Source organism: Zonotrichia albicollis, chromosome 1 (genome assembly GCF_047830755.1).
Source record: "Zonotrichia albicollis isolate bZonAlb1 chromosome 1, bZonAlb1.hap1, whole genome shotgun sequence".
In the NCBI taxonomy this organism is placed as follows: Eukaryota; Metazoa; Chordata; class Aves; order Passeriformes; family Passerellidae; genus Zonotrichia; species Zonotrichia albicollis.
Window position 1 is genome coordinate 152,118,408 of NC_133819.1, and position 13,352 is coordinate 152,131,759.

The 13,352-nt window shown below is 44.1% G+C and overlaps 1 protein-coding gene across 10 annotated transcripts in view; it reads right to left on the reverse strand.

Moving 5' to 3' along the window:
* Positions 1–13,352, reverse strand: part of TSNARE1 (t-SNARE domain containing 1) — a 469,084-nt gene that overhangs the window by 294,082 nt on the left and 161,650 nt on the right. For all 10 annotated transcript variants that reach the window (XM_074557836.1, XM_074557830.1, XM_074557854.1 and 7 more), the window contains one exon: positions 9,955–10,024. In XM_074557836.1, coding sequence (XP_074413937.1) covers positions 9,955–10,024 — 70 coding nt within the window. The remainder of the gene's footprint in view (positions 1–9,954; positions 10,025–13,352) is intronic.

Consider the following 13,352-nt stretch of genomic DNA (forward strand, 5'->3'; position numbering starts at 1 on the left):
CATGCAGAGGCAGGGCAGCACTTTTCTGGGAAAAATATCCTGGTTTTGGCTCCTGGAGGTCAGCACGACTCAGCACAGTGCAGGCACAGGAATGAGGTTGGGAATGGGGGACAAATTCTGGGGGGGATCAAGACCATCCACGATCCCTGAAGGCTCTGACCCATTTCCAGACAGATCTAGAAGAAAAGGCTGTGCATAACAACTGATTTGCATAGAAAGAGAGAAAATAGCAAGGAAAACTTATCTATAAAAGGGAACCCTGTGAAACCTGAGCATGGACACACCCCAGGATCCTGGACATCCCATCAGCTGGATCAAAGCTGGAGCCAAGATTGGTGATCTCTCTTTCTCTTTATCCCTTTCTCTCCATGTTTAATTCATCTCTCTTCCTTTCCACCCTACCCCCTTATCCAAACCCACTGCCTTTTGCTTAGACAGGAAGTCAGGGATTAATTTATACTGATTTCCATGCTAAATTTACAATTTATTAATGAATCTTTGTAAGCTTGTGTGGATCCTCTGACTTTTTCTGTTCCTTTTGGCCACAAAGATCCACAAATCTCAGGTATTCCCTTCCCCTTAAGGGTGGAATGCCACAAGAGCAAACAATTTTTAACCTGGGACACCAAATGGGAGAATGGGGTGAGAAGAATTATTTTTCCAGTATCTAGTCTCTGGCAGAAGGCAAAAAATCATCTCATTGTTTACCCAGATCTGTGCTCCAAATAGCATAAAGGCCATGAGACACTGCTGCAGATCCTTGGAGCAGATGTGCAAGGATGTGGGCTCACACAGTGGTAATTTCTGCTGCTCCTTATCCCCCTTGGAGACCTTGCAGCCCTGGTGTTCAAGCCAGGGGGCAAATCTGCAACTTGGAGATGGGAACAAGGATGTCTGGGCAGGCTTGGGCTCCAAATCAATGCAGTTTTCACCAGCATGGAGTGTGCTGTTCTCCCCTTGACTCTGCAGAGCTCTGAGAAGGAAAACCAGGAGGTCCTGGTGGACAAGCAGCTGTCCATGAACCAGCAATGCCTTGTGGCCAGGAAGGCCAATAGGAACCTGGGGTGCAGAGGGAAGTGCATGGCCAGGAGGTCAAGGGAGGTGATCCTGTCCCTCTGCTCAGCCCTGTGAGGCACATCTGGAGTGCTCTGTCCAGTTCTGGGCTCCTCAGGACAGGAGGGACGTGGAGCTCCTGGAGTGGGTCCAGTGCAGGGCCATGAAAATAATTAAGGGACTGGAGCATCTCTCTTAAAAGAAAAGGTTGAGGGAGCTGGGCTTGTTCAGCCTCAAGAAAAGGCAGCTGGAAAGGGGATCTCATCAGTTTCTGTCAGGGTCTGCAGTGAGGGGTCAGAGCATGGACCAGGCTCTGCTCTGGGATGCCCAGCAATGGGACAAGAAGAACAGGCAGGAGATGAATCCCAGGAAGCTCCACCTGAATGTGAGGAAGAACAACACAACCCACTGTGGTGCCTTCCAGCCTCACTCAGGCTGAGATTTTCTGTGATTCTCTGACCCACCACTGCACTGAGGAGACGAACCATAAGCTGAGACATGAAAGCATTAAAAAATTACATCAAAGCATTAAAAAATTACATAAACAGTAGCAGCAGCAGTAAGAGACCTTCAAGACATTATTGATTATCCCCCAGATGCCACCATTCCTTGTCATCTCCTGGAGGATCCATCCCTTGCCACAACAAATAATTCCTCCATTACTAAAGGGTTTGAAATTCCCAGCCTACATCCACAACCCATCTTGACGTGGGAAGACACTTTTGCTTTGACCAAGGTTTCTGGGCACCTCAGAACTCTGGCAAGGACAATTTGGGGAGAAAAACACTGAAAAGCAAAACTTTGCTGACAGATTGATTTGTAGTGGCCATTAGGAACTGCTCGAGCATGTGAAGGGATACTCCAAGGACCTCTCTAAGCAGGGCAGGCAGTTCAAAAGTGTATGAATTTATCATCATTGGAGATTCTGCAGTTCATCACCAGCTTTTGTAATTTATCACAGGGATGTCACATAGCTGGAGCTCTGGGATTCTTAAGGGTGAGATCTGTCACATAAATACAGTTATTAAGGCAGAGAGTGTATTATACAGTTAAATGCAAATGTTGCAATCTGGCAACCCATTTTTACTGCCAAAACCTAGAAGGTTTTTCCTGTCAGAAATTGATGCCAGTAGCGATAAATGGGGGATAGATAAAGTTAATCCCACTGCTTTGAGTTGAACAGGGAAGGTATTACTTTGAAGGGTTTAACATATTAACGGAATCAAAACGACATTTCAAAATATTTATGGAAATCTCTTTTTTTTTTTTTTAATCTTTTACAAGCAGTATAACAAAACCATATAAAACATTATTAAATTCTACCCTTAATTAAACATGCTGACACTTAAAAGCTTCTGTCTGATTTACTTTAACAAATCTTCTTTCCGCAAATTATGACTTTAAAACATCATTCTGCTCTAAATGAATCTGAATGCCAGAGGAATTTAAATCTTTTTTACAGATGCTTTAAAAAAATAATAAATTTAAGCTATACCTCCAACTTATCAATCATAATGGTGAAAGGAGAAGGAAAAAAATACTCATAAATTATAAAAGTAACTGAGGAATAAAAGTCTTTACTGTTTCATGTCAATTCAGAAAAGCTGAGGGCCATGGATCCATCCACCTCTGCAACAGGTTGGTGAGGCTTCAAACCATGAGGAGAACTATTCAACCTCCCTGGAGCATCCAGAGGAACAGGGGAATGTCCAAAGGTCCCTCTGGTCCAGCTAAGGTACAAATGACCCCACAACTCCCCCCAAAACGGGTTATTAGATTTCTTAGAGCAATATGAGTTGGGTGGGAACAAACTGAGTCACCTCAATTTTTCACCCTGAAGGTGAAATTCCAGTGCCACTTCCCTCCTTTGAATGAGGGGGTCACAGAGTGCCACCTGATTTTCATGTCATATTTTCTGAAAAATCTGTTTGCCAGGATTTCTTCTTCTGGGAAGCTGAGAAGCCTCAGAAAAAATGAAAACAACAATTATCTGATTGCTTCTCCTGTGTTTTGCTGCTTTGGAATGTGGTTGGAGATTGTTTATCCAGCATGTGAATTGTTTTTACTTAATGACCAGTCATGGTCCAGCTGTGTCAAGGCTCTGGAAAGAGTCACGAGTTTTTCATTATTATCTTGTTAAGCCTTCTGTCTGTATCCTTTCTCTATTCTTTAGTATAGTTTATTACAGCATTCTTTTATATAATATAATATCACAAAATAATAAATTACCCTTCTAAGTACATGGAGTCAGGTTCATTATTTCCTTCCTGCCATGGTGGACCCCGAAAATACCACACACAGAGTGCCATTGAGATGTCCCAGTGTGCCACCACACCTAATGCTGCCATTTCAGAAGGGAAAGAACAGCAAGTCTTGTGCCAAAATTGCCAACCTGTCTCAAACACTATGGGGCACCTCAACAGCTCCAAGAATCACCAATCACATCCTGGGTTGCATCATAAAGTGTGGCCAGAAGGTTGAGGGAGGGATGAGACCCCACCTGCAGTGCTGGGTCCAGCTAAGGGGTCACCAACATCAGGAGGACGTGGAGCTGCTGGAGTGAGCCCAGAGGAGGCCACAAAGATGCTCCGAGGGTTGGAGCTTCTCTGCTTTGGAGCCAGGCTGGGAGAACTGGGGGTGTTCACCTGGAGAAGGCTCCAAGGAGAGCTCAGAGCCCCTTCCAGAGCCTAAAGGGCCTCCATGAGAGCTGGAGAAGGACTCTGGAGAAGGGATGGAAGGACAGGAGAAGGGGGAATAACTTTGAAGTGAGAAGGGCAAGCTTAAATTGGACACTGGGAAGAAATCCTTGGCTGTGAAGGTGCCGAGACCCTGGCACAGGTTGCCCAGAGAAGCTTTGGCTGCCCATCCCTGGAAGTGCCCAAGGCCAGGCTGGATGAGGCTTTGAGCAACCTGAACTCGTGGAGGGTGTCTCTGTCCATGGAAGGGGAGTGCTGGAACTATACAGCCTTCAAGGTGCCTTCCAACCCAAACCATTCCATGATTTTCTGACTTTACCAGAGTCCAGAGACCAAGAAAATGTAGGCAATCACCTTTAGGTTCTTATCCTTAAGAGGTTGTAACAACCTGTGCCAGGCAAGACTCACAGATGAGTCCAATCTGTCACAAACTTTCTGATTCTATCCTGAATGTCAACAAATGTGTAAAAAATGCTTCTACAAATCCAGCAAAGCACCTCAGACTGAGCCTGAGAGGCCTGAAGAGTTCGTGGCTTCAGTCTTGGACAGGGATGTCTCTCTTCCCAAAAGCACCCCAAACTGACAATACTTCACCCCAAACTGACAATATTTCACCCTAGGTTTCCATCAATTTTAGCGTGGCAAAATAAACTGATTAATTGATTTTACTGCTCCCTAAAAATCTGCTGGTGATGACGCAAATTTCCTGGGGAAGAGTGAGGAAGATGGAATTCCCTTCAATCCCAGTAGAGAATATGGCAATCTATATATGCATGCCCAAGGAAAAGAAGTGCTCAGTGAGGTTAATTTTGACCAAAAAACAGATAAGAGCAGCAATGTAAAAGCTGCACTTTCAGTCTCTTCCAGGACTGTTGAGTTGTCTCACCCTGAAGCTGCTCAGATCTCAAACTCAGCTTCCCCACTTGGAAAATGCTTTGGAACTCCTTTGTGGCCATAGGAATTCTCTGCCATGCATCACGTTAACCAAGATTTCATATCATTTCAGCGAGAAAAGCAGGTTTGTTCTCTCACACTGTACAGATGTAGAGCTGAGCCTTCTCTCAGGTGCAAGAAAAAAAATCCTACATATTTCAATAATGTGCACTTAAAAAAAAAATAATGCCAGTGGGAAAAGTGAGGTGAAAGCTAAAAATCTTTTTTTTTTTTTCAAATCAGGAGAAATCAACACTTTTTTTACTAAATCTCATCAGTGCTAAAATCTCATCATTGCTAAAAGCCCCAAAAATATCCCTCTTATAATTCCTACTTACACAGGCAAATTCTTCTGCTAGTGACTAGTCAAGGAGTGAGGACTCATGGGTTACATCCCAGACACACCTGAAAATGGTAAAATGCTGTGATTGTGACTCAATGCTCTCATTCCTCTTGACCTTGCAGTGACACAAGGTGAAATGTCCAATAAGGTGACAAACTCAGGTGACAGTCAGCAGTGCAGGAGCCTGGTTTGGAAAGCCTGGATCTCTTCTGCAGCCACCCAGTGTCCAAGGAAAAGACATCAAGGACCTTTCACTGCCCCTTCAAGCTCAGATTCATGGCTCCCAGGTGGTCAGCAAAGGCCTCTTGCAGCCTGCATGGCCACTTTGCTTTTCTTGAGATCACAATAAGACAGGATCAGGTTGTGTGAAAATGAAAGATTCCTAATTTTTTTTTCTTCTTCTACCTCTCAGAGAGCATTATCCAGGTTAGAGGGAGGCTTTCATTTTCACTTCCACTTTGTGGAAGACGTTGGGAGACCAAAGAGCTGCACCAGTCAAAAGGAAGGAGGTTGGTTTTCATTGTCTTTTGGAGACAGTGCTCTACCTGGCTGTTTAATTTGATTTGCCTAAATTAAAAACTCATTACCTTCAGTGCCTGATGTTGGAGAACCCCCTCATCCCACACACTCTGGCTAAGGAAGCAGATAAATGCCTTTGAAACCTGGATTATTAAACCAAAGGTCAGAGAGAAAACAAATCAGTCGATTTTTCCTGCATCACTGGAGAAAGCCTCAGCTTTGCCTCCTGGCCTTAGCTCCTCGTTCCAGTTCCATCCACCTTTTTTCCCTTTGCTCCCATTCCGTTCCCAATTAATCCAGGGTCAGTTGCATTCAGCCAAGAGCTTTGTATGGACATTTACATTTCACTTGCCAGCACATCCAGCTCCAAGCATGCAGCACACAAATATTTGTGCTGGCTCTGGGAAGAGCCTCGACCAGCATTATTCACTTTGAGTCTGATGTATATCCTGCTCCCAGCAGCAGCCAAGTCTGTCTCACTGACCAGAGCTGGCACTCCATGTGGGATGAACTCTCCCAAATTTACTTGCCACAGATACAATCCTTATTCTGGAAGACTCGGCTCTCAAAAGCAGAGAAAACATTTCAGAAAAGGGAAGAGACCCAATTTGACAGTAAAAATCCTGCCCTCATCTGATGCCTTTGTGAGTCCTGTGCTTAAGAGGCAGAAAGTCTGACTGAATTTGGCAAGGAAACAGGTAACTTTGGGGGATTTTTCTGTTTTATCAGGACCCTGCAGCTAGGTAAGCAAACACTTCTGCAGTTTGCAGCCCAAAGTAGCTGAATGTCCTGTGTGGCAGAACAATTCACCATCAATCCCTATTCCCAAACACTCTGCCTTCCCTCATCTGCCTAATTTTAGGCAGCCTCATTTTAGGCAGAGTGACAGCCACTTAACAAGGAAGCAGAAATTGTGGCAATTTTACTACTTAGACACCCAAACCCATTATCCTTCTCCTAACAGCCAGGGCTATAAACCTGCCAAATGTTCCCTCACTGCTCCCATCTCCAAAGCTAGAGGGTGTTCAAGGAGAGCCATGCATCAGCCTCTGAAGGAGAGGGGTCAAGAGGCAGAGGAGGAAGATTAAGCTGTGATTTGCAGCCGTGGAAGCAGAAAGCACTGCCCCAAAGGTCTCACCTGAAGAGCTGACCCTCCTGAGCAGAGATCTATGCAGCCCTGCCAGCTCTAGTGATTCATGGCACGCTGATTTTTGCTGGTGCAGCTCTCAGGAGGGACAAGCTGAAGTTCTTGTAGAGCACTCGGGGATGTTTTGCCTGGTGGCGAGAAAGGGGGGCAGTGGAAGGACACATCAGTGTCAGGGTGTGAGAGTCTGTCCGAATTTTCCCTCATCTGCCTCACCATCATCATTTGGGGACCACTGAAGAGAAGATCCCCCCGTCTGAAAAATCTCTGGCTCCAAAGGAGAAAGTTACACACGTCAAAGGCCCCGAGAGCTGAGAGCACAGTGCCTGGTTATTGTTTTCACATGTGTTGTTTGCTGTATGCTACACTGAGCCCAAAGAAGGGGGCACCGTGCCCTTTTTGCACATTAGCTCTGGGATCCTCCCCCGCTCTCGGCCTGGCTGGTCTCCTCCTAAGCTTCAGGGTGGTTCTCCTCTAAAGGAAGACCCCTCTCTCCCATTCATAACCACTGTGACAGACAAGTAGAGATGTAAGAAGCCTCTCCATCAAGGACTGAGACATGACACCCCCATGTGAAAAGGCCTCTCTGCTCCTTCCAAGGACTGGGACTGAAACCCCCAACCCGGGGGAGGTGTGTGAGGGAGGCAAGCTGGGCAGAGCAAGATGTTTGCCTGAGATGTTGTGACCACTGGACCAAGAAAACAATGGCTCTGGTTTACTGCTGAGAACATGGACTACCTGTTTCATCTATTCCTTATTATTTCTGTTTTCCCCCCTTCAAAATTTTCAATAGAATTATCATAATAAAAACCTCATAGTTAGCTAGAGATTTTGAGATCTCCCCGACGTAACAGGCGGATCCTCGACTGGACTGGACCAAAGGACTTCATCTCTACGTTTGGTAGCTATATCCCCCCCTCCCTCTCTCTCTTTCTCTCTCTCTCTCTCTCTCTCTCTTTTTTTCTCTCTCTCCCTCTACCTTTTTCTCTCCCTTAATCTCTCTATCGCATTTTGCTGTGGTCATTCAATAAAGGTGTATTTGTTTTGATTATCACTGCAAACCCCCTGTGCCGTGTCGGTTTTTTGCACCCTGAGATCAAATCCACGAACCATCACAAAACCTGTTCATAAGGACAGATCGTGACACGGGGCAGGATGACAGACAAGGAGGATTGAAGGGAAGGGAGCTGCTGGTCCTCCTCAGCAGCGCACCCTGGTCCTGCTCTGTATGGAGATACAAAAAACCAAATGGGAGAAGTGGGAGATCCATTAGGCAATGGGGAGAGGGGATGAACCAGGAGACAGCTGGAGGAATTCTGGGGGTGATGGCAGGGGTAGGGAAGCACAGTTAAAATTTTAAAAACCTGCATTTAACTATCTGGACAATTAACAATAATTCCAAGATCAAAAAATAATTAGTGCAATTAGTGCCTTATGCAACTGTTTATGTAACTGCTCAGGAAAGAGGAAAATTACCCAGGCATGCTTCTGGAGTGCTCTGAAGAGTCTAAGAATTGATTCTTTAATTAAAAATAAAAAAAATTAGTTTAGGAGAGCAAACACAATATCTGCATGATGCAGAGTCTTTTCTGGGTTAAGGATCTCCAGCAGTTATTAAGGTGCTTCATGCTGCAAATTATTTTGTACATGTAAACATCTTTCCTGATTACATCAATCTCCACAGGCTGACTTTTTACTCTTACATCCTCTCCAATCTCCTAAATTTACTTTCAAATCTTCTGACTATTACTATTTTTAATCCTCTGGTTTGCAAAACAGGGTATATGTGAATTAGGGCAGATCTGATGCCCTGATGGAAGCAATGGATTGGAGAGAAAAGGAGAGACACTGCAAACAGGTCTGAGAGTTTATATTGCATGGAGAAGGTCAGTCAAGTCTATCAGGCAAATAAAGAAATAAACCCCAAATTCTCCTCTTTCTTCACAGCCAAATCTCAGCAGTCACAGCAGCCACACACATGAAATCAGAGACATATCCAAAACAGTTGATTTTTGCCTGCAAGCTGCTTGAAGGGAGGCACCTTTAATAAACTGTGCTGCATTTGGAGAAGTCATTCGAATTCTGTAATTAGCAGACATACAAGGAGAGCTAACTGTGTGTGTTTGTGTGTACACAGCTCTGGAAGAGGGATTTTAATGAACTGTGTCCACTGCAACTGCAAATCAAGTTTCATTTTGTCAGTGCTGAGCCACGTGATGCTGTGATGCAGCTTCCAACACCACAACACACTTTTCCTCCTGTAAAATATGCTCTCCCTCTTTTATTTTTTCATAGAATCATGGAATGGTTTGGGTTGGAAGGGTCCCTGAAGATCCCTTGGTTCCAATTCCCCTGCCATGGACACTTTCCACTGTCCCAGGTGGCTCCAAGCCCCATCCAACCTGGCCTTGGGCACTTCCAGGGATGGGGCATCCACAGCCTCTCTAGGAAACCTGTGCCAGGGCCTCACCACCTTCATAGGGAAGAATTTATTCCTAATATCCAATCTACATCTACTGTCTGTCACTTTGAAGCCATTCCTCCCTGTTATATCACTACATGCCTCTGTCACAAGTCTCTTTTCTCTTTCCTTTTGAGTCCATGGACCTTGGCCAAGTAGAACTGGTGGGTAAAAGAAAAGGAACAAGAAAAAGCTACAGAAACATCTGTTTTGGTTTAACTCCAGCCAGCAGCTAACCTCCCACAGCTGCTCAATCACTCCTTATTTGTTGATGGGGTGGGTGAGAAGCAGGAAAGGACTTGACTCTGTGTAAGAACTGCTCAGCAGTAACTAAAATATCCCTGCATTATCAACACTGCTTTCATTACAAATCCAAACCACAGCCTCATACTGGCTACTGTGAAGAAAATTATCTCCATCCCAGCCCAAACCAGCACAGTTTCCTACTCCAGCTTCACTTTAAAAATAAACAACCACAGCCCCCAACAACAAAAAAAGCACCAAACAACAGAAAAATAACACTCCAAGAACCACCAGAATGCCCTCTTTCACCGAGGGCCATCTTTTCTGTGTTATTTCCACACCATTCTCTGCCACATGAAACCAGCACAAGCAAAGCTTTACACGATCAATACACATCCTACCGCCATTAATCACCAACAGGAACGGAAAGAACCAAAGCAATCCTGACAAAAGGGTGTCCAGCTATAATAAAAGGATGGAAGAAAAGGTGAGGATAGATGAGGGGAAAAAAATGAAAAGGCTGGGACAAAGAAAGAACTGCAACAATTTAAAATAAACTCACAGTCCATCCTGCAGCTCTTGAGTATCGTTTGAGGTCCCCAGGGATCGAAGACTTCTCTCCAGAGAGGTCACTGTCAACAGCAGAGAAAGAAAAGATAAAGAAACAGCACAGCTTTTCAGAGAGAGAAAAATATACTGGATCTTAGTTCAGATGTTTGCCTTTTAATTTTTTTTTTTTTTAATACAATTAAGTGTGGGATCTCAGGATCTGAGTCCTGAGATGCCGAGCCACCGAGACCACCCTTGGGGGGCTCGGGAGTCCTGGAATGTTGCCAGAAGTGTCTGGTGGCTGGACTTTGACCCTACACAGGAGACGACAAGGATGAGGGCTTCACCGGGGTGAATGGTGAAGGGATTAGTTAATTAGAGGGTGAGACACAGGGTTTAGGATTTATGTACAGGGGGGTTTAGAGAAGTAAGATGGAGGAATTGGGGCATGTCCTGTCCTTCTTCTTCTTCTTCTTCTTCTTCTTCTCCTCCATCTTCTTTAGTGATGGTGGCACTTTTGGATTGGTCATTACTGAAAGTGCACCGGGTAATAAGAATAAATGGTATTGGGGAAAAATGATAAATATTGTACACGTAACCATGGGTATAAAGATAGGTGGCTGTACGGAGGGCAGCACAGTGTGCTCATGGCTGGCTGCTGAGCAGACCTCTGTCGGGCTGAAAGAACATCTTTTAGATAAACAATTAATAAACATAAAAACCGAAAGAAGAACTGAAGCCTCTTCTCGTCTTTTGATACGCGAGCTGTCCCAAGGCCACTCCGGGCCTTTCTAGGCCCTTCAAACAGCCGCAAAAAACCCGACAATTAAGTACTTGAACAAGCAAGCTATGAGAGAAAAGGGACAACATCTACCGGTGGCCACTGCCACAGAATGATAAATTGAGTTCTTTGGAAGCCTGAATATGACCCCTTGTCAGGAAAACCTCAGTTCCATGGACCTTGCACAGATCTCTGACTCTTCCAGCCTTGAGGTGACACAGAATTGTGCACTGAGCATTTCCAGCTGGAAATGTGCCCCTGGTGAAGAGGCAAGAAATTGCATAAGAACTGTTTATTGCTCTGAATTATAATTAAGAGGCAGAACACTGATGTCTACTCTGGTATCTTCCATCTCCTCGTTCAAGATGCTTAAACTCAAAATGTTTTCTATCTTTTGGCTCAGAAAATATGGAGATGTGATTATCTCCTGTGTTTGTGCTCAACAACTTCTTGGGGTTTTTCATCAGAAGAAGAGAATACTCTAAAAGCAGTTGGAAGGTGAAAACATGGTTTGCTTTGTAATTTTCAATTACTTCAGATTTAAGAAATATATATATATATATGCATGTGTATAAAAAAAGCAGAAATCTAGGAATACTGTTGTCTTTTTCTATCCTTTAATTTCACTGTCTCAATTCACTTTCAAATTAACAACAGGTCACTACTTTTGGACTTAGCACAGCCAGCAAGCAAAGCACTTCACGATTTCCCACAATGGAAAATGTTAAATAAATTACATTCTTGATATTTACATGTGGGATTTCTTTCAGGATATTTCCAGTTGTAAAAACCCATAACCCGTTATCAGTCACGCTTCAATATTTAAGGATAGAAAGAAGAACAGATTAAAAACATGGTTCAATTATTTCTGCAGAAATTTAAGAAATCCTCTGTTTTAATGACTCTGCAGACTTGGACTTGGCCTGTAATTTTGAAAAAGTCACTTAATTATATTTCCACTGTCAGACAAAATCCTCTCTTCTCTTTTGGGCTCTGCTGGCTTGACACCAAAAGTCACTAAACAGCATAAAAAGTAACTAATGTGCCTGTACTACATGAATATTCAAAAAAACTTTGAATACCACCACATATTTCCATCAATGTTAGTTCTCAATAACAGATTTTACTGCAGAGCTTGGAGATTCAGTAAGATAAAGCCTCAAGGAATTGTCTGTAACTGAGGTAATAATTATTTTTCTTTGCTGGAAGCACAGTGTTCTACAGAATAAATTGGAAGTTTTCACTAATAACCATTTGCTTCTGTAGAAGGACACCACTGACCCTGCAGAGATCTCATGAATACTATAATTCCCTCTTTCCCTCTCCACAATCCTAACAAATCAATTTCCCTTGGAACCCACAAGCTGTACAGTTCAAATACAAAATTTTGCATCTACTAAAAATACTTTTTGGCCCATGAACCCGTTGGAACAAAGCAGAGTGTGGTCCTTGGAGAATGGACAGCAAGCCAAGGTAAATAAACAACTTGTGCGGACACTGAATTTGTAAGAACAAGTTAATGGCATGTGTGCAATTCCGGAACAAAACCAGCAGCTACAGCCTCCATGAACCTTTCTAACCTGACCTGCAAAAATAAAGACAATTCAAAGTGAGTTTTACTGCCACTGCTTGGGAGAAGACTGGAGTGGGAAGCAGTTTTCCTCCTGAACAAAACACTTCAAGACTTCACACTCAAGCCATTTTACACTGAGGCAAATCCAGGAGCTGTCAGATTTGTTCAGCATTTTGGAAAACCTACAAAAAGGTGAAAAGAATATGAGATATGAAGGCGAGAGGTGAGGAAAGCATTCATCAGTTAGATGAGAAAGTGATCTGTGATTAAGGTCTTATCCAATAATTTTACCTAATATTCCAATTCAAACACAGTATTCAGACAACTCAATAAATGTCAGTTGTCCCAGAATGACAAGATATGCACACTGGAGGAGCCAAAGGTTATAATTTGATATAGCCCTTAAGTGGAAAACAGCAGGACTAAAACTCCAATGTGACTTTCCTAAATCTCAGGAAAGCCAAAGAACCCTGGGCTGCATCAAAAGAGTGGCCAGAAGCTCAGTGGAGGTGATTCTCCCCCTCCAATCTCTTCCCTCACTGCATCCAGCTCTGGAGTCCCCATCCAAGAAGGATGATGACCTGTTGCAGAAAATCCAGGTGGCCATAGAGATGATCACAGGGCTGGAGCAGCTCTGCTCTGAAGCCAGGCTGGGACAGCTGGGATTAATCAGAGAAGAGAAGGCTCCAGAGAGGACTTAGAGCACCTTCCAGTGCCTAAAGGGGCTCCAAGAGAACGGGAGAGGAACTCTGGACAAGGGCATGAAGTGATAGGACAAGAGGGAGATGATTTACAGGTTCAGATTGTATATTAGAAAGAAATTGAATTTCCCTGTGAGGGTGGGGAGGCCCTGGCAGAGATTTTCCAGAGCAGCTGTGGCTGCTCCATCCCTGGAAGTGTCCAAGGCCAGGTTGGATGGGGCTTGGAGCAACCTGGGATAGTGGAGGGAGGATGTCCTTGCCCATGGCAGGGTGTTGGAACCAAGTGATCTTTCAGGTCCTTTCCAACTCAAACCATTCTATGCTTCTATAATTAAATCTGAGCTACTCTGGGCTAA